At 37.8% G+C, this 21,209-nt stretch overlaps 1 protein-coding gene across 2 annotated transcripts in view; it reads left to right on the top strand.

Moving 5' to 3' along the window:
• The window catches only part of SPTLC3 (serine palmitoyltransferase long chain base subunit 3), a 149,436-nt gene that overhangs the window by 66,664 nt on the left and 61,563 nt on the right, over positions 1-21,209 (top strand). For both annotated transcript variants that reach the window (XM_025469297.3, XM_025469296.3), the window contains 2 exons: positions 10,967-11,091; positions 13,251-13,344. In XM_025469297.3, the coding sequence (XP_025325082.1) occupies positions 10,967-11,091; positions 13,251-13,344 (219 nt within the window). The remainder of the gene's footprint in view (positions 1-10,966; positions 11,092-13,250; positions 13,345-21,209) is intronic.

Here is a 21,209-nt window from a genome sequence, read left to right as displayed (position 1 = left end):
TCGTGGTTGCATGAACACTCCAGACAGACCATTGGAAGCTGTTGTCAGTGGCAGGCAAAATGAGGACAAGAGGAATAAGAGAGAAGCAGGAGAAAAGGAACCAAGGGGACACAGTAGGAAAGGGAAATGGGGGTATCTTAGCTCAGGACTGCACACCAGAGAAGACAGTGGGGGGTAGGGCAATTTACGATACTCAGGGGTTTCTGTAACCTGGGGCTAGTTAGGCATGTAACTGGCACACTGTGTGTATGTGGGTGGGTCAGTGGGTGGGTGTGAGAGCCTGGTCCCTGGAGGAGGTGGGTGGCTTCCATAAATAAAAAAATAAATAAATTTAAATTCATATGGTAAAGTCAATAATTAACAATGAGAAGATATGTTGGAGAAATTGTTATTAATAAATATGAGCAAAACTGGCAAACATCTAGGAAATTATGTTGAAAATGTCTAGACTATTTTAAGAAAACTATAAAACTGTTGTAAAGGTCTTAAAAGAAGACTTGAAAAAAATGAGATAACAAATCCTAGAAGGGAATGACCTGGTGTTATACTTCTATCAATATTTCTCCAAATGAATATGTAAATTGAACACCATCCCAGTGATATTAATAGATGGGGAGAAGAAGTAGGGAGTCTAAGTGGAAGTCTAGAGACAGACACTTGGCATACTCATTTGTCTACAGTAAGAACAATGTTTCAAATCAGTTGGAAAATGACCAATTATGTCATATTTAGTATTATGATAACTGGCAGATTACATAAGGAAATAAGTTAGATTCCTACTTCACATATTATATCTCGGTAGATTCCACTTGTGTAAATTGCAAATGCATTTGCGATTGAAATATATAAGAACAATCTTATATATAAGAATAATAAATAAGATCACCAGAAATAACTACATAAATAAACTGAAACTGAATGAATAACTGAAGTGATGAATGAATAACAAATGAACAGAGTAAAATGACTCCAACAATTCAAATACAAAATGCACTTCTATGTACTCCTTGGTTAAGGCCCTGCTAGGACTGTCAGGCTGTAGTTCCTTTGATGTGCGTAACAACTCTGTTTCAGTCAATTCAGGCTGCTGTAACACAATATCACAGACTGGGTGGCTTATAAACAACAAAGTTCAATTCTCAGGGTTCTAGAAGCTATGAACATAGTCAGGTGAGAGCCCTCTTCCATGTGGAAAACTTCCGGTTGTACCTTCATATGATGGAAGGGATGAGCCAGTTGTCTGGGACCTCCTTTATAAAGACATTAATCCTATTTATGAGGGCTCCGTCTTTATCACCTAATCACTTCCAAAAGGCCCTACCTTCTATTACCATCACTTTGGTGTTAGGTTTCCAGTATGAATTTTGGAGAGACACAAACATTCAGATCACAACAGTCTCTTCTCCAGCTTGTCACTTATAATCACCCTTCAATTCTATAACCATAATGACCTTCCAGAGAACTCACTTTACCTAACCCACTTTACCTGGCAGTACATCCTCTTAGTGGGAGGGATCCATTTTAAATGAATTCCAGGCTGACTCCATGCAACACAGGACACCCTCATCCATGGAAAGCAAGCACTCTTCCCTGTTAGAGGAAAGGCAGCTTGCTCCCACCCCAACTTCTAGACAAAAACACTTGCCCTTCAAATATGTCAAACCTGACTCAGTAGTCTACTGTGTCCTCATGCTCAGGAGAACCAGAGAAAGCACTTCCAGAAATCATAATGGAAAAAAGCCAACCAGATGAAGCATTTAAACATGAAACATGAAACATGAAAACCATGCCAACAAAGTTAAAAGTCGAGGAACAAAATTAGAAAAAGTTATTTGCAAAATATAAAACAAAATGCTAATGTTCTTAACATGTAAAAACTTACAAACTAGAAGAAAAAGAACATCTCAAAAAGTGGGCCAAGATTCTGAGAAACTTCAAAGGAAGCAAGACTGCAGTCAGGATAGTATAATATTCTCAATCTTTTCTTTATCACTCCCTCCTGTGATATTTTAATATCTGTTTATGTAGGTTATGGAGATCTGTGCCATATACATAGAGTAAATTATCTGCCCTCCCTCCTTTAGGAGCAATATTATCCCTGCTGAGAATGCATAGCAAAGTGGTTACCCTTCAGGGGAACTAGATGGTGACCAGAAGGGGGCACAAAGGGACTTCTTGGGTGCTGTCTATATTGGTGTGTGTGTGTGTGTGTGTGTGTGTGTGTGTGTGTGTGTGTGTTTTATGCAGTAATATGGGCTTCATAGGCTCAATACTCAGAATTTCTTTCATTTTTTACATGTATGTTACAGTGTAATGAAAATTTTACATTAAAAAGTAGATCAGTATACAAATGGGCAATTAAGGGGAAAAAAAGAAATACAAGTGGCCAATGAACCTGTGGAAAATACTCTGTCCCATTAATAATTAAAGAATGATTAAGACATAGAGTTACTATTTCTCACCTAGTTGGCAAAAGTTAAAAGTTAAAATATAAATTTATATATCTCCCATAGGCACGCATGGGTGGCTCAGTCGGTTAAGTGCCTTCTGCTTAGGTCATGATCCCAGCTCCAAGGCTCAGCAGGGAGTCTTTCTCCCTCTCACTCAAATAAATGAATAAAATCTTAAAAAAATAATATCCCATAGTTTCAAAGGAATAAAGAAAAGGGCATCCTTATATACTGTTGGTAGAGTGCATTGGAAGGCAATTTGAAATATATCAAAAGAAAATCATTTAACTCAGCAATGTCATTTTGAGAAATTTTGCCTTAAAATTTTTGAATTAAGTGTTCAGAGATGTGATTGAGAAATGTATGATCAAGAATAATCACTGCAATATGCTTAATAGTAAATATTGGGAAAATAAGTGACTTTCCAACAATAAGAAATTGACTAAATATATTTGGTAGATATGTTTAACATTATCTTATTTTTTTAAAGGTTTTATTTATTTATTCATGAGAGACATGGTTGGGGGGGGGGGGGGGACAGACACAGGCAGAGGGAGAAGGCTCCATGCAGGGAGCCCAACGTGGGACTCGATCCTGGGTCTCCAGGATCACACCCTGGGCTGAAGGTGGTGCTAAACCTCTGAGCCACCTGGGCTGCCCACATAATATTATTTAACCATGTAAAATTATAATGCAGTTTCTCAGCAATGTGGTTGAGAGCAAAGGCTCTGGGATTAGTTTACTTGAGTTCAAATCCTAGTTCTCCCTCTTTAACTAGCTAGGGCCTTTGATAAACTGTATGCCTTCCTAGTCCTCCATTTTCTCAAAGTGGAAAATACATTGCTAAGAGGATAAAACAAGTTATAGAACAGTATGTTTATTATGAGTCCATTTTTAAGCATACACTTTACATGACTATTTGCATTGATAAAGATTGTTATACTTTATTTTGTGGTAGCTTCTGATTTTTCCACAATGATCTCATATTTCTTGGGTTAATTATTTCCTTAAAAGTCAATAGGAGTCTAAAATGAAGGCACAGATTTCTTTGGGCTTCCAAGATTGGCCCACTGAATCAGACTGAATTTTCCAGTTTACTGGAGGGCACCCTGCCACAGGGTATGTGGATTCTTTAGCATTAAACCAGTGGCTCCCAAACTTGAGCTTACATCAGAATCACCTGCAGGGCTTGGAAAAACACCTACAGAGTTTCTGGTTCAGCCAGGCTGGAATAGAACCCAAGATCTTGCATATCTAATGACTTCCCAGGTCATATCCATGCTGCTGCTCTGGGGACTACATTCTGGGAACCAATGGAAACTCTCTTGTGTGGCTGACTTTCTTGACAAAATCAAATATTTTCCAAAGTGCAATGGTCTTTTACTTTATGTGGAGTGAATATTACCTATGCCTGGGGGATGAGGTCTATTTAAAAAAAAAAAAAAAAAGAAGATAAGTAAGAGACAAACCAGAAAATCAGTGAAGAAAGTTAGCTTTGATCTAATTGCTGCTCTAGATTTCCAAATTCAGGAAAGGTTAAATTTAGGCAAATGAAAGAGAAACTTTTATTTCCTTTCTTCCCCCTTCCCCATTTTTATTCTACAAGGGTGTTTAATTTCTTGGTCTCTCTTTACCTGATTAGGAGCAGATGTGTAGTAACAGTGTATTATTTGAATGCCTACGCTCTATAAGTCCTTTGGGCTGCTAGCAACTGTTAGTCAGAAGCTCACTTCTAAGAAAACAAACTCATGGAATGCCACAAGACTACTTCTGTGCCAAGGAAAGCTCATCTCTCTCTACTTAGAGACCTTTCTTCCTTTGAGAAGGAAAGCCTTGTGCTTAATTCAGCTCATCAGAGAAACCTGAAGAGTAAGCATACCTCAAAACTGCCTCGTGGAGAATATTCATTCAAATTATAATTGCAATTTTAAAAAATAGCCTTCAAATATTTTTTTTTAATTTTTACTTATTTATGATAGTCACACAGAGAGAGAGAGAGAGGCAGAGACACAGGCAGAGGGAGAAGCAGGCTCCATGCACCGGGAGCCCGACGTGGGACTCGATCCCGGGTCTCCAGGATCGCGCCCTGGGCCAAAGGCAGGCGCTAAACCGCTGCGCCACCCAGGGATCCCCTTCAAATATTTTTATCTTAAAATATACGGAAAGGACAAAAAATTGGAAAGGACACATTAACTTAGGAATCAATGTGACTGGATATAATGAGAAACTATTTTCCATTTTCAAGTTTCAAATATGATTTTTATGTTAGTTGTACCAATTTGCTGAAATTTCTGTTTCTGTTTCAGAACATGGTCCTAAATCATTTGATAATTTGTCTCCCTCTGCCTCTTTCTGAAAAGTTCTCTGCTATCATTTCATTCAAATTATCAAGGGCCTTTCTGTTTCTTTTTCAAATATTTGTGTCTAGGTCCAGGAAATGTATAGATAGTCTCACTAGCCTGAACTATTAAAAAAGAGACTAGCCTAAATCTGCAAAATGTCTAAATTAAAGCAATTTTGAATAAATATCATCTTATGGACTTCAAGTTCCTATGAGAATGGGCAGTCTCAAGAAATTGCTATCAAATAGAGATCTTGTTTTCTTTTTTTAAAAAAGCAATTTTAATTAACATAGTTTTATGCAAATCAATTCCATAAATATGCTCTAAAGCAGTGGATTCAATTAAATAAGCTATAAACATGCCCACATCAATTGGTTTTGCCTTCTTAATTTACAACAGCAAATTCTTCATAAACAATGCCAGTTCCTCTCTGACCAAATTATTATAAATTCTGATTAATGAGATTTCGTTCCATTTCTCTCAGCCTCTTTATTTTCCTTTAAGAGTATTTTTAAAGGAGACAATCAGAGGAAATGTTTGAGAGTAGGAAAATGAAAGTATATCTTGGTTCTTGAAAGCCTTTTGGCAATTTCCCGATACCTGCTATAGTTCTGACAAGGTAATTGCCCTTCTCTTGACAGTGACAGAAATTACAGCACAGCCAAATTGCAACTAGCAGAGATATTTCTGCAAGTGCAGATTTGGCTTTGTAGATTCAACAAAGCCAAGCAAGCATAACAACTCAACAAGATATCCCAATAATTTTATGTAAGTATAATACTTGCCAGTAAGGTAATACCTGGGATGATTGAACAAAGTTGAAACTTACAGAATTTCAGAATATATGGATCTTCTACTGTCTTCTCCTTACCCATACAAAGAACATAAAATGAGATATATGAGACCTAGAGATTTTTTAATAACCTGCCAATGGTTTTGTAGTCTAGTTTTGAGGAGTCAAAACTAGAGATCAGTTCTCCTGAGTCCCACTGAAGAGCTCTTGGCACTACCCCATGCCATTCATAGCTAAAACTAGAGACCATCCACTTTAAGGGTCACCAGGCTCTTTCAGTTGCCTCCTGCTTTTGTAGTGCCTGCAGGTCACAAATAGTTTTTACAATTTTAAGTGGTTGAAAAAATAAAAATAAGAATTTTTGAAATTATATGGAATTCAAATCACAGTATTGATAGATAAAGTTTTATTGGTACATAGCCACAGCCATTCTTTTGTGTACTGTCTATGACTACTTTCACTTTATAATAGCAGGGTTGAATAGTTTTAACAGGGACCATCTGGCCCACAAAGTCCAGACTATTTTCTCTCTGGCCCTCCACAAAATGTTTGCTGTTGCAGATAAGTACCTTCCATCATTGCAACTTGGGAAGAAGAGTCCTCTAGATTTATTAGCAGTTGTCCAGATTTCCAAATCCAGTGCACATCAATGTACATCAAAGCTTAGTCTCTTACTTCACTTAGACAAAAAAAAAAAAAAAAAATCCTGTTGCATCCAAACACACTAGGGATATAAATTAACTTTCATTAACATCAGACCCTATGTATATCCTTTACAGCCACTGATATCAACTTTAGGAAGACCAAGGACATTGTCAATGTCTACCCCTAACTTCCCACATCCAGATCCCCAGTTCAAGCAAAGTGGCTCAGATGTGGGTTGATATCCATGGCACAACTGGAACAGCCAGGTGAGCCTGCTTCTAGATCAAGTCTAAGAAACAATCTACAAACAGGATATTCAGGACAAAAAGTGACTACAGTCACAGTTTGGTAAACAGTCTTCACATGTGCCACACAGGAAGAATTGGTGGTGGCGAAATAAGCTTGTTAATAACATCCACACTCTTCACTATTAGTCAATGTCAGTTTGAAGGCCAACAGTCTATATGCTCTGACTAAAAAATATGAGCCAGTCAGTATCAATAAAAATCCAGCAGAAGTATACAGTACATAAGCATAATATTGGTGCTTTCTCCTGCATCTGATTTTTACTGATTTGATTGATGGCAGCAAGCCCAGTGTTTGGCACAGGAAAATACCATTGAGAGAGGTGGGAAGAAGATACATCCAGCTTTTTATTCAGTTGTTTTATTCACGAAGCAGGTTTTAAGTATCCCATTGGATAAATAAACCTTCAGGATGAGAACAAGGGTCAATATATGCACAGCATAGCAATTTGGAGATCTAGTGTCACTAGCCAATTTGTGGTTGTTGTTGACCTTCAGAGACTAAAAAAGAAGCTAAAGTCAGGGAGAAAGAGAAAAATTACTAGGAATTTATTTGTACCTTTGGTTAGGACTATAGCTCTGCTTTCTGGGGATTAAAAGAATTTCCATATTTATATAACAAAGACAAAATGTTGAATATAATTTCTGGACCCACCCCAGCACTCAGACCACCAACTGCAACTTGACATGACTCAGGCACCTCCACCCGATTAGGATATGGCCTGAATGTTTGCAGAAAGCAAGCTCATGAAGTTTTTGTGACTGCTTTATTTCCCTTAAGTTCTTCCTACATTTTTAGTTCTTCAATGTGAAGAACAGGAAAAGGAAAGCAGCACTCAATTAATTCAGATGAACCATAATTTTCAGTATTCCTTAATGAGCACCCCATCCAGACAGCCCAGTCTGAGAGGTATGGCTTCCTGAAGTAGAAAGTGTTGTTTTCTACAAACGAAGATAAGCCCCTACATGCAAAACCACTGATAACTCAGCTGTGAGACATATGTGGTCATAGAAATTGGTATATCTGAATATTAGTTTACTATCCATTTGACCACTGGAGATCCAAAAGAAGGCTAGATCTGGAGACCTAATATGAATACCTGTATTTCCTCCCTTCTTCCTCTCCTTAAGCCAAGGCTAATGGTACAGACTGAAAGAGGGTCCTTTCTCGGTATGGTTTTGGACATACCCACTTCTTACTAGTTTATTGGCTGTTTGATTGCTTACAACACATTCTACATTATCCTGAAGACTTTTAGTGATGTAGTTGTTATAGATAAACCCCTGGATGGCAGATTTGGGGAAGATGAATATGAAGGAAGACATCACAGAGACTCACTGTGAACTTCTACTCATTACTTCTGGGTGACTGGGCCAGGACACAGTTGTCACCTGACTCCCTGGGAAGGAAAGGCTTATGAAGAAATTTACCAAGTTGGCAATGTTTGGGCACCCTCCAACCTTGCTGGAGGTCTTCTTCAGGTATGGGTGTTTCCAAAGTGGAGCTCACTTGTTGCCCTGGCATCATGTGACTTCTCAACCTTCTTCCTTGTGACATCCCCTACTCTGTGCCCAGTCCTGTCTTTATTCTCCATCAAAAGGTAGCATACAACTCAACAAGCACCTACCATGTGTCTAGGCTCTGTGGTTGCCAAGATGAACATCTCACACACAGTATCAGCACCTGGGGGCTCTTTCTGTAGTAGAGAAAATGGCCCCATGAATGTTTTCAGTTCAATTTAATAAGTGCTATAATCATTATGTGATGAAGCTTATGAGATCTCGGAAGAAAATGACCAAGTTTGGCTGGGGAAACTGAGAACAGCATCTGAGAAAAGATATCATATTAGATGGACTCAAAGAATGAGTGGGACCCACAAGAAGACCATTGTATGTGGAGGAAAGACCACTCCCAACATGAGGGAAGCCTAAAACAGAACCTCTCCCAGCCTCTCTGGAAACTTCAAGGAGAGGTAACCAGAAGCCACTTTGCTGTTTAGTGGATTAGCTGAGGCCAGAACCCAAGGCCGTCATACCCAGGCCAATGGTCTTTCATTACCTATCCTTGGGGTCATTCCCTTTGGGATGCAGTTTCCCTTAGGTAAAAACAAATCTGATAAGTGACTATGTGCCCATGTCTTATCCTTAAATTATAGTATTTCTTTTTTCTCTATATCTTTGATAATAAAGTTTTAAATGACAATTTAAATTTTTTAACTCCACACCCCCAAAATTAATTATGCTAGAATATTTGTTCACTATGGTTTCTGACAATTCGGGGGTAAATGAATTCAGATTAAGAAGAAAGGCCTCTAGCCATCTGTTGTATGACAATGTGACCTCTCAGGAAGGACAAAGATGATCCATGAAATGTCCTCTTTCATATTAAATGCAAAATAACTCTTTGAACTCACTAGTCAATACCTTCTCAAGTGTAGCCTTTCACCGTTTTAACACAGTCAGCAAGCTAATTTACCAGTTTAAATAAAATTCTGGTATCACACTCTGTATAGTAAAATATGTTGATCCTTAGGTTTATAATAGTCCCGAATATGCTAACAATATTCCTTTAACTTAAATCTGAGTTAAATCTGCTTCTATATTCTGTGATTGCAAATTACAACATCTCTCCACTTGTACATTTTTGTGTTCTGTCAAGTGTATCCTCTACAGCAGCACAGTCCAATAAAAATATAATGCAAGATACATGTGTAATTTAAAATTTCTAGTAGCCATATTTTTTTAAGATTTTATTTATTTATTCATGAGAGACACAGAGAGAAAGAGAGGCAGAGACACAGGCAGAGGGAGAAGCAGGCTCCATGCAGGGAGCCCGACATGGGACTCGATCCCGGGTCTCCAGGATCAGGCCCTGGGCTGAAGGTGGCATTAAATCTCTGAGCCACCTGGGCTGCCCTCTAGTAGCCATATTAAAAACAGTTTAGAGAAAATAGGTAAACTTATTTCATAATATGTTTTGTTTGACTCAGTATATCTAAATATTATTATTGAAACACATAATCAATATAAAATATTGAGCTATTTTACATTATTTTTATTGTACTAAGCATTAAAAAATAATGTATATTTTACTCTTACAGGACAACTCAATTCAGACACTAAATTTTCATTGTTTAAAGTGAAATAAGTAGAATGTAATCGGACACAAATAATATAGTAGTGTTCAGTGGAAGATATTTTAATGCTTCAGCTGTTAAGTTTAAATAAAGTTAACTAAAACTAAATACAATTTAAAACTTTATTGCACTAACCACATATAGCTAGTGGCTACCATATTGGACACTGCAGATCTAGAAAGATCTTTCATATTAAATGCAAAATAACTCTTTGAACTCACTAGTCAAATGAGAAAAATAGCAATATTTTTCTCTTTGATGGCAAAGAGAAAAATATAAGGATCTTTAACATTTACTCTTAGTGAGGCATAGGGATTGTGTATAAGAAGGAATCAGAGTATAAGCATATAAAAGGTAGCAGAGTGGTAAAAACATGAACTTTGGAATTAGACCAGATTATCTCTGTTGGTTTTCATCTGTGACGTCTTTACACCTCAGTTTTCTAATCTCTAAGATAATGATAGCTGCATTATTGGGTTCTTAAGATTAAACGAGATAACCTAAATAGCGGGCTTTGAAATTTAGAACATTCCAAAGGTTCAGTAATTTATAACTATATTGACTAGTATCTATAGAAATCCTGGGATCTGTTTGCATTTAAGTGTGAGGCCTCTCTGAGAGGGTTATAATTTATTTTTTATTTTATTTATTTTATTTATTTTTATTTTTTTGAGGGTTATAATTTAATTAATCACTTGTGGGAGGTTGGGTGAGAGAAGATTTGTGGTATTTTTGTAGGTTTTATTGCATTATCAATATTTATATTGAAAAAATGCATCAATCTTAGTATAGAGCTCATTAGATTTTCACAAAGCAAACATACCAGTGTAACCAGCACCCAAATCCAGAAACAAAACATATAGAGAATCTCAAAGTTCTCTTCGTGTTTCTAATAAAATTAACCACTATACTGACTTCTAACACCATAGGTTAGGTTTGTCTGTTTGTAAACTTTGTATAAATGAATTCAGCCTGTATGAGTGTATAAGTATCTGACTTTTTGCACTCAACAACATATTTGTGAGATTTTTTTTTCATTTTGTTGCGTAGGGCAATAGATTGTTCCTTCTCATTACTGCGTTTAATTCCACTATGTAAATACCTCCACAAGGTGTTTAATTTATTCATTCTACAGTATGTGGATATGTGGATTGTTTCTTGATTGCAGCTGTAGCAAATATACCTGCTACACACAATTCCACACATGTCTTTTGGTGATGAGTATGCACTGGATTTTGAATTTTCAATCTTGTTGAGAAAAGAAGACTCACTCATCCTATCATTTTATGTGCAGGAACCTTGGATAAGCATGAAGAATTGGAGAACCTTGTGGCTAAGTTCCTGAATGTAGAAGCAGCTATGGTCTTTGGGATGGGATTTGCAACTAACTCAATGAATATCCCTGCTCTAGTTGGAAAGGTGAGAATTTCTTAACATAATTGTCTTCTGCTATGTTATTCCTAAGAATTATAACTCTGAGCAGGTCCTTCATTAGAAGTATGGCTGAGAAGATCCTTTTTCTAGGAAAAGCTGATTGAATACCTAGCTTTCTAAATAAATATACCACCTTAGTCCAGCAAATCTGTTCATAGTGATATTGTTTATAGAATTACAGTCCTAGATGTGGGTCACATTTCATCTTTGATGATAGTTTAGCAAGAGCAATTAAATTTTTTTAATATTTATTTAGTCATGAGAGACACAGAGAGAAAGAGGCAGAGACACAGACAGAGGGAGAAGCAGGCTCCATGCAGGAAGTCCGATGTAGGACTCAGTCCCGGGACTCCAGGATCATGCCCCGGGCCAAAGGCAGGCGCTAAACTGCTGAGCCACCCAGGGATCCCAAGAGCAATTAAGTTTTAAGGCTCCCAAGTCCTCATTTACAATGTAGCAAACACTTATTGGGCATTTATTTGAATAAAATATTTTGTTCATGCCACTCATTCATTTATTCATTCAATAGATCACTTATTGAGAAACTACTTTGTCCTCATATAAGGCAAGATACAGGGCATACAAAGATGAACAAGACCTGTGCCTTGTAAATCTATGTTGTTTACAGTCTAGCGGGGGGAAACAATGCACCAAATAAAATAGGATGAATACCCCAGAAAAGACAAGTGTATACGTGGAGAAGAGCAAAAGAGTTGCTTCCAAGCTCTTCTTGAGAAAGGCTGAGATGCCTATGCAAAGTGGATGACATGAGAACTGAATCTGTTACTTGTCCGTAAAGTTTTTTCTTTAAGATAAGGAAAAGGGAGCAGCATGCATAAAGCACTGAGCTTTGGAAGAACTAAAATAAAAGATAGTAGATGAAGAAGAGAACAGAGACGAACAGAGATGAAGGCAAGTGCCAAATTGCAAAGAGCCTTGTAGTCCTGCTTGAGTACTGGAAATTCTTTCTGAGGAAAATGGGGAAGTTGGTTGGCTCAGTTTAAGTAAGCAAGTGCCATAATCATATTTAGGTTTAAAAAAATCTGACTCAGAACAACTAAATGCAATATATGATCTTTGATTGGATTCTGCACTGAAAAAAAAAAGAATGAAAGATAACATCTATAAAAGTCATTGATATAATTAGGACAGTTGGAGAAAGATGAATTTGGACTATGTCTTAATACACTACATAAATGATTTCCTGGGCATGATCATTGCATTGTGATTTAACCAAAAAATGTCCTTATTCTTAGTAAATATATGATGAAGAATTTAGGGGTGAAATATCATGAAGTTTACCAGTAACTCTCAAATGCTCACCAAAAAATTATAAATACATAAACACACATCTAGAGGATGCAGGTATAAGAATATCACTGGCTTTTCCCCTCCAAATTTAAAACATGTAATATATGGAGTTTCCAAAATATGAGCAAGAACTCAAAGATTCTGGGTGACCACAAATGGCCACCATAGTTTGTCTATGCATTTTTGGTACACTTGAGCAATTTTATAATTTAGAAAATTTGAAATTAAAAGATTCAAAACCATAATTTATAAGCAGTAAATTTGATTGATCTTTTTCACTGGCCTCAGACTGAATTGCCATCCATACTTTTCCAAATGCAAAGTTTTTAGCTGGAAAGCACTGATGCTTTTGTGTACAAGGATGTCAATACAGAGGAAAATGAGAATAGGAAAACAAGAGCTTGAAAGGCCTTACAGAAAAGACCCCTGCCTTCTAGAGGAAGTATACCAAAACCTTCCCAAATAATCCAGCACAGGATCAAAGAACCCCAGCAAGTCCAAAACCCACCAAAAGTATTTCCACTTTCCTGTCAAACATCAATTCTTTAGAAATGTGAGCAGCCTCTAACCAAGATCTTGAATAATGTTCTCCAATGAATATCAAATGCAAATGGTTAAAGATGTAATCCCTTAAAAAAAAATCCCCATCTTCATCAGCTAATTGTCTACAGGATTTTATCCATATAGACACCAGGTAGAACTCAGCCTTTTAAAATTAAAGAGGGTTTGGGGAATGTGTGTTACAGGTCTGGAAGTGTCTTTCTGTTCCCACATGTTGTTTTTCTTTAATTTTATTTATTGGCCTGTGTTTTGTGTGTTTATTTTCTGAACAGGGATGCCTCATTTTAAGTGATGAGTTAAACCATGCATCTCTTGTACTTGGGGCCCGACTTTCAGGTGCAACTATAAGGATCTTCAAACACAACAGTGAGTATCAGTGAATTTATCCCAACATACACTGCTTGCTTGTAGAAGGAAGTAAAAATAATTAATGGGGCTTTGTCCTTACCCTTCAAACTGGGAACTTAACCTAATGAAACACAATTATGTTTATATTCACTACCGGCTTGTTAACCTCTGCTGACCCAAAACAAATGGCTGAAGTGCTTTAAACACCCAGATTGCTAAGTGTAACCCAAACACATTAATGTCACTATTATTAGTGGTCTTACCATGCAGCCTCAGAAGACATGACTGATCTCTTAGGACACTGATGTTTAATTATCAGAGGTGTTATAACTTCCTTTTCTATAATTCTGCCTTAGAAAAGGTCTAAGACTTAAGTTTTATGTTATAGTCAGGTAAAAAGTCATATTCTTCCTTACAATGTCTACTTTCACCATCCCCCCCCCCCGCCCCCAGCACCGGCTTACAATCTAGTAGGAGAAGCAGATACATATCAATCAAAGTAACTGTATCTTAGGTTAAGTAGAAAAAGGGCCACAGCAATATTGGGCAATGGTTAAGAGTACACGCTTTGGCCAGAGGATATTTTCATGCCCACCAAGATAGCTAAAATCAAAAAAATGACAACACTAAATATTAGCAAAGATATGAAGCAACTAGAACTCTTGCCCACTGCTGGAGGGTACAGTGATACAACTTCTTCAGAAAACTGCTTGGCAGTCTTATAAAGCTACACATATCCCTATACTGTGACCCATAAATTCCTAATCTTGGAATTTCCAGTATATGTCCATAAAAAGGCTTGTACAAGAATGTCCATAGCAGCTTTAGTCATTATAGCCAAGACTGGAAACATCCCAAATAACTATCAACAAGAGAATGGAAAAGATCTGTGCTGTATTCATGTGATAGAATATGACACTCTGATAAAAAAGGAATAAACTACTGATACACACACCATGGATGACTCTCAAGAAAAATTACTTCTAAAGAAATAAATCAGGTACAAATAGTATATACAATATGAATTTGTTTATAGTAAATTAAAAAAACTACTAGACAAAACTAATCTATGGTAATAGAAATCATAACGATGCTTGCCCCTTGATTGTGGGGGAGGGAATCAGTGAGAAGAGACAAAAAGGAACTTCCTGGGGTGATAGAAATGTTTGATATTTTGATTGGGATGATGTTTACATTCTTATTAGAATTCATTGAATTTTACATTTAAAATCTGTCAATTTCCTTGTAAATAAATTTTCCTAAAATATAATTGTTATCATACAATATCTTTGGTATTAAAAAGAAAAGTATGGGCTTTGACCCAAGCATTTGTGTCCTCGTTCTATAGCTTATTTGCATGTGGTCCTTGGGAAATTACTTAACCTTCTCAAATTTCAATTTACCTATTCAAAAATGAGGATAATTACGATGCCTGATTCATGATATGTTGGAGAAGGCATGTAAAGTTCTTGCTTAGCACAGTGCCTGGCAATAGAAACTTCTGAGTTGCTTGTATCTGCTGCGTTCTTATGATTATTATTATCCTCATCATTTTCACTGTCAGTGCTACTAAAGGACAGTAGAAAACATAATGACCCAGAAGAATGCAGAGGTCATTTCATTTTGGGGATTGCAATGAAATGGGTAGTATTTGCCATAGACTTTGAAGGATTAAGAGAATTCTGATTGGAGATAAGGGGAAAGGTATTTCAAACAGAATAATATGGTGTAAAGCAAGACCTCTAGCGTAAGCTGAACTTCTTGAAGAAGAGCCTGAAAAATAAGGTCTTGGCTAGTCAATGTAGAGCCCCTAGGATATATATACAAGCTATGATATATGTACTTCAAGAAGCAACAAAACACATTTGGACAGTTCTGCTTCATTCCATGCTGTACTCCAGATAAATTGGATTTGCTCAAAACACTTAGTGGCCCTCCCCTATGTCTAGTGGCAGTGAAAACAGAGATATAGGTTTTAAGTTAAAGCTTTGAACAACATCAGATGGAAAAGACCATCTGCTTATTGGTTGTAAAGATCAGCTGTCCCCAAAAACAGTTCTCGTACACCTCCTCTATCCTGCATTTGTTATTATATGGAATTTAGCCCAAATTCTACCATTATCTACTTTTCCCTTGAAGGCTTTATAGAGGCAATGATGATAGATAGATAGATGATAGATAGATAGATAGATAGATAGATAGATAGATAGATAGATAGATATGCATACATACCCAACCGGAATTTTTCTTAATCACCAACCAAGAATTTCCTACTCTCCAACTTAAGACTTTTGTGGTAGTGATTCTCCAGTGATTTCTCCCGCCTCCTGGTATTTATGCCCTTGGGTAGGCCCTTCCTGCATTGTCTCAGGGTTGGCTTATGTCATGAAAAGATTACATTAGAGGTGATGGTATGTCATTCATAAGGTTAGGTTTTAAAAAAAAAAAAATAAATAAAAAAATAAGGTTAGGTTTTTAGGGGCATTGTGGCTTCTCTCGGTTCTTCATTCTGGCATCACTAGTGGAGGCACTTATACAGCCTATGCAGAAGAACTGGGGCCTCTTGCCAACAACCAGGTGAACGGGATATCTTTGCTGACCCTCTGGCCTCACTCAAGTCTTCAGATGACTGTAGCTCCAACATCATGACTACATCTCACAACTTTCTTGAGGCAGAACACCCACCTAAGGTTCCTAATCCTAATTAGGATCTGTGGATAATAAGTGTTTGTTGTTTCGAGGTAATTTTTGACATAGCCATAGATAACTAACAGAGCTTCTCTAGCCACCATTACTATGCAGAAACTGGACACCCAAGTGTGATTTCCCATTTCCTCCTCCTATGAATCTAAAACGAATGACTCAGCAGACCCTAAGTCCTTTTACCCAACTGCTTTACACACCTAGTCACTGGCAAAGAAGCCAAAATGGGACACGGTGGAGGACAAACCATTCTTGGTCTGCATGGAGACAAGAAACTTGAGAGCCTATAGCACATAGGTCAGGAAGTGAAGTAGGGTTTGGCTAATATTTTTTGAGATAGTTTCCCATGGCTCATATGGCAAGGGAATATCAGGACCTGACCCACCATGCTAACAACCCCTCTTTTGAGGGGAGTGAGGTAGGGGATGGCTTGAATTGATTCTTTTCCTGTTGGCTGAGGCTAAATTATAAAGAGAAGGGATAATCGTCACCTGTATCCCAGTCCCACAAATAGTTATCAAAAAATACTGCTCCTATTCATGGATATACAGAGTAGATGCCAACAACATGAACACATCAGTGAAGATTATTTCTACAGTTTTGTTCAAACACAGTTATATACACATGATTTATCAGAAACTATACAATGGGAAAACTTCTAAGCAGACCCCTACAAAACAACTTTATTTTAAATATTCAGATAAACTGATGCAGTTCAGCCACAGATTGAATCTTTCCATTAGTTCCAATTGCTCAATTGTTCCAGGGACATAGAGTAGTAGTTCAACCGGCTTCTTCTGGTCTAGCCCATGGCACCCTACACAGCTATGGCATATCTTCTACTTCAGATTCCCCTCTCAGGTTAACAATTCCAGTGAAAATACATCCAAAGGAAAGAATAGTAACTACATGAGAAAGAAATCTGACAACATCTGGACAGTGGGTAACAATGATGCCAGTTTCATTGATGAGGGGCAGATGGAAGTGTGTGTCTCCAAATGTGATGCCCTAAGAAGGACTCAACATGACTTATGTTGTGTTCAGATCAGAACACTGAATTTTATCAATAAACAACCCTGAAGTAGAAATATGCTTTTGAAAAGAAAACAGGAAAAAAAAAAGGGAATGTATTCTCCAAATATGCTAATATTGTAAAAGACAAAGAAAGGCTGAGAAGATGATCCAGATTAAAGGACACCAAAGTGCTGTGATAACTAAGTCCAGTACCTGACCCTAGACTGGATTCTGAAAGAGACAAGGAGATGCTATAAAGGACATTCCTGCCAGTTCACAAAATTGGAATATGCCAGTAGTTAGACACTACGTTATGGTATCAACGTTAAATATACTGAAGTGAATAGCTTCTCTGTCATCCAGGGTAAACAAACTGTGGCCTGTGAGCTAAGAATAGTTTTCACATTTTTTTAAAGATTTTATTTATTTATTCATGAGAGACACAGAAAGAGAGACAGAAACACAGGCAGAGGGAGGAGAAGCAGGCTCCATGCAAGGAGCTGATGCAGGACCCGATCCCGGGAATCTGGGATCACGCCCTGAGCCAAAGGCAGATGCTCAACTGCTGAGCCACCCAGGTGTCCCTAGTTTTCACATTTTTAAAGGATTGTATAAAGAACAATGAAGAATGTGTGACAGAGACTATATGCGATCCACAAAACCTAAAATATTACTATCTGGTCCTGTAGAAAAAAAGTTTGCTGACCCTTGCTGTAGTCTCATAAGAGGATATATCCTTAGTCTTAGGGAAGATATATTACAGTGTTCAGAGATGCCATGATATATGCAAATTAGTCTCAGTTCAGTAAAAAATTGTATGTGTGTGCATGCACATATATACATACACACATACATAGAGATAGATGATACAGTGATAAAGTAAATGGAATAAAATGTTAATAGATGAATCTGGGTAAAAGAGTACATGGGTGTTCTTTTTTTAAAGATTTTATTTATTTATTCATGAAAGACACAGAGAGAGAAGCAGAGACATAGGCAGAAGGAAAAGCAGGCTCCTTGCAGGGAATCTAATGCAGGACTCAACCCCAGGACCTTGGGATCATGACCTGAGCCAAAAGCAAATGCTCAACCACTGAGCCACCCAGGTGCCCCCATGGGTATCCTTTGTAGTACTCTTATTCTTGCAATTTTTTGTTAAGTTTAATATTCAAATAAAATTTTAATTCCTTAATCTTCTGCTGAAATTATATTTCAAGAAATCAATTTTATCTACCAATTTTACAAAGCTTTCAACACATTCAGTAACTTATTCCTCATGTCCTCCCTTTGTACTCACAGAACACAAATAATAGTTCTCACTTACATCTCTATAATAATTGTTAGTTGCAGTTATTTTATACCAGCAACCAGCACTCATTGAGAATTTACGTTGATGCTCAGCCAGTGGCCTTCTCTTATGTACTTATATAATTCATGGACAACCCCATGAGGTTGTCCCCATGCTAGTTTACAAAAGAGGAGATGTGGGCTTGGAGGTATTAAACAACTTGTTCAAGATCATACAGCTGCTCAGTGGTGCAGCCTGGAGCTGTCCGTACAAATGCCACCCCTTCCAAATAACTGAGGGCTGTGTGCCGCAAGGGTCCGAACTCCATTATCTAGTGAAAATTCTCTCTCTTTTTAAGATTTTATTTATCTATTCATGAGAGACACAGAGAGAGAGAGAGGCAGAGACACAGGCAGAGGGAGAAGCAGGCTCCATGCAGGGAGCCTGACGTGGGACTCAATCCCAGGTCTCCAGGATCAAGCTCTGGGCTGAAGGCAGCACTAAACTGAAAATTCTCTTATGTATGAGCTGCTGTTGCTCTTAGCTTTCTGTCATAGGTAGAATAATGAATGGCCTTTAAAAATGTCCACGTCCTGGGGGTGCCTAGATGGCTCAGTTGGTTAAGCCTGATTTCTGGGTCTTGAGTTTAAGCCCTATATTGGGTCTTGATTCCTGGGTCCTGAGTTTAAACCCTATATTGGTCTCCATGCTGGGTGTTGAACCTACTAAAAAAAAAAAAAATTGTTCATTGTCCTAATCCCCAAAGCCTGTGAATATATTACATTATATGATAAAGAGGAATTAAAGTTGCAGATGGAATTAGGATTGCTAAACAGCTAACCTTAAAATAAAGAAATTGTCTGCATGGGTCCAGTGTAACATGGTCCTTATATGTAAAAAAGGAAGCAGGAGAGTGAGTGTCAGAGTGATGCTGTGTTAGAAAGATGCTGATGGTCACTGTTGGCTTTGAAGTGGAAGATCATGCACCAAGGAAAGCCAGAATCTTCTGAAAGCCAGAAAAAGACAATGAAATGGTTCTCCCCTGGAGTTTCCAGAAAGGAAAGCAGCCCTGCCCGCACCCTGATTTTAGCCAGGTGAGACCATTTTGGATTTCTGGCATCCAGAACTGTAAGATAAATCTCTGCTGTTTGTGAGCTATAGATCTGTGCTAATTTCTTACAGCCCAAAAGTAAACAAATATACTTTTATTCTCAGACACACAAAATCTTTGTTCCCACTTGCCAGCATGCTTACTAGTTTTGCAATGGGCATTCTTTCCCAGCTATTGTGCTCACATCAGAAAAACAGCCACTTCTGAGAGCAGGGGTATTTCCAGGGTCTTTTGAATGACTTGCTTCCTTGAAAGGTGAGAGAAATGAGATGGTGTATAGAAGGGGAAGAATTAAATGAGGTCACAATATGTAAGGAATCAGTTGCTGCTGGCTGTCTTTCTTGCTTTGCTATTCCCAGGATAATACTAAATTCCTCAGTAAACAATGATGCTTTAATCCTTAATGTGCATCCACACAGATTGGAATGATAATGTAAAGAAGATGTAGAAGATACTAAATTGCCTTCTTGTGTGTGTATGAGACATGCAACCAGCCCAGATGGAAGCCAATAACTTGTGAGACAGGTTCTTAGGAATGGCCACCTCAACCAGAATGTTCTTAAATATCGGGATGATGAGATTTCATACAACTCTCTACTTCTGCTCTCCTGGGCTTTCCTCTATATGTGTCTTCTGCTTACATCTTGAAGATACTACCCTGACTTTTGGAGGAGAAGAGGTCCTATTTTATATAAATCAGTACCAGAGGATACCCTTTGTTATTTACAGCAACTGTATGTAAATCAGAATTCCAGGCCCTGAACTTTTGAATGGTGTGTGGGTAAAAAATATACCTAAGATACAGTTAAACCTATTCAGACCATTATAAGCTTTGAATCCTATGTGAACATGCATGACAACTAACTTGAAGCTATTCCTCACTTCTTTCTCAGTTTCCCACAAAATCAGAACAAGGATCAAAGGAGACCAAACAGAAGGAAAATTCTGAAAGGGAACAAAATTGGAACACGCAAAGGCTACTCTCCAGGGAAACTCTCCAAGGAATCAGAAGTGCATTTTTAGCAGTACTAAATTCAAAGTCGGATACCAGACTTCTTTTTCACCATAGATTAGTTCTTCCTGGATAGTGAATATTGACAATTAATGAGACCGTACCTATCATTTACTCTGCATTCCCTAGAGCCAAGCACTATATTAAGCCCTTTACATAATCAGTTCATTTAATTTTAACAAAAACCCATATTCATAGTTCTTTCCATTATCTCTACTTGTTAGGAGGAAATTGATTCTTACAGTGATTAAATGATGTGCCCAATATCACACATGATAAATGGCAAAAGTCAAAATTTAAACCCAAGTGTGTTGCTCTTCTCTTGATTCATTTTTCCCAGGAGCAGAGCCTGAAACAAGGGTTTGAATGCAAGTCATTTATGTAGGATATGATCCCAGGAAGCACCAGCAGATGAGTGGGGAATAGAGACAAAGAAGGAAAAGCAACCCACAAAGAGTGTATTGTCAAGCAAGTTACCACAATAGAAAACTGGAGCTGAGTCCTCCTAGGAAACTCTGGGTGCCAGTATAGACATACCTCAATGTTATCTCACTTGAGACATACCCTCAGTGTTACATACCTCAGCGCCCCCAGTGTTACAGTGGGGGCACTGTGTTATTTATACACCAATTCCCATTTGTGGGTGGCTGGAGGCTGTTCCTGCTCAGGCTGAGTATGGCCTCCACAGCCAGGAGAAAAGCCCATGGACAAAGAAAGGTCTGTGTTTGCAATAAGAGGTGGGCTGAGGGATATAG

The sequence above is a fragment of the Canis lupus genome, chromosome 24, assembly GCF_003254725.2.
Source record: "Canis lupus dingo isolate Sandy chromosome 24, ASM325472v2, whole genome shotgun sequence".
Classification (NCBI taxonomy): domain Eukaryota; kingdom Metazoa; phylum Chordata; class Mammalia; order Carnivora; family Canidae; genus Canis; species Canis lupus.
The sequence above is the reverse complement of the archived record's forward strand: the minus strand, read 5'-3'. Positions and strand labels throughout refer to the sequence as shown.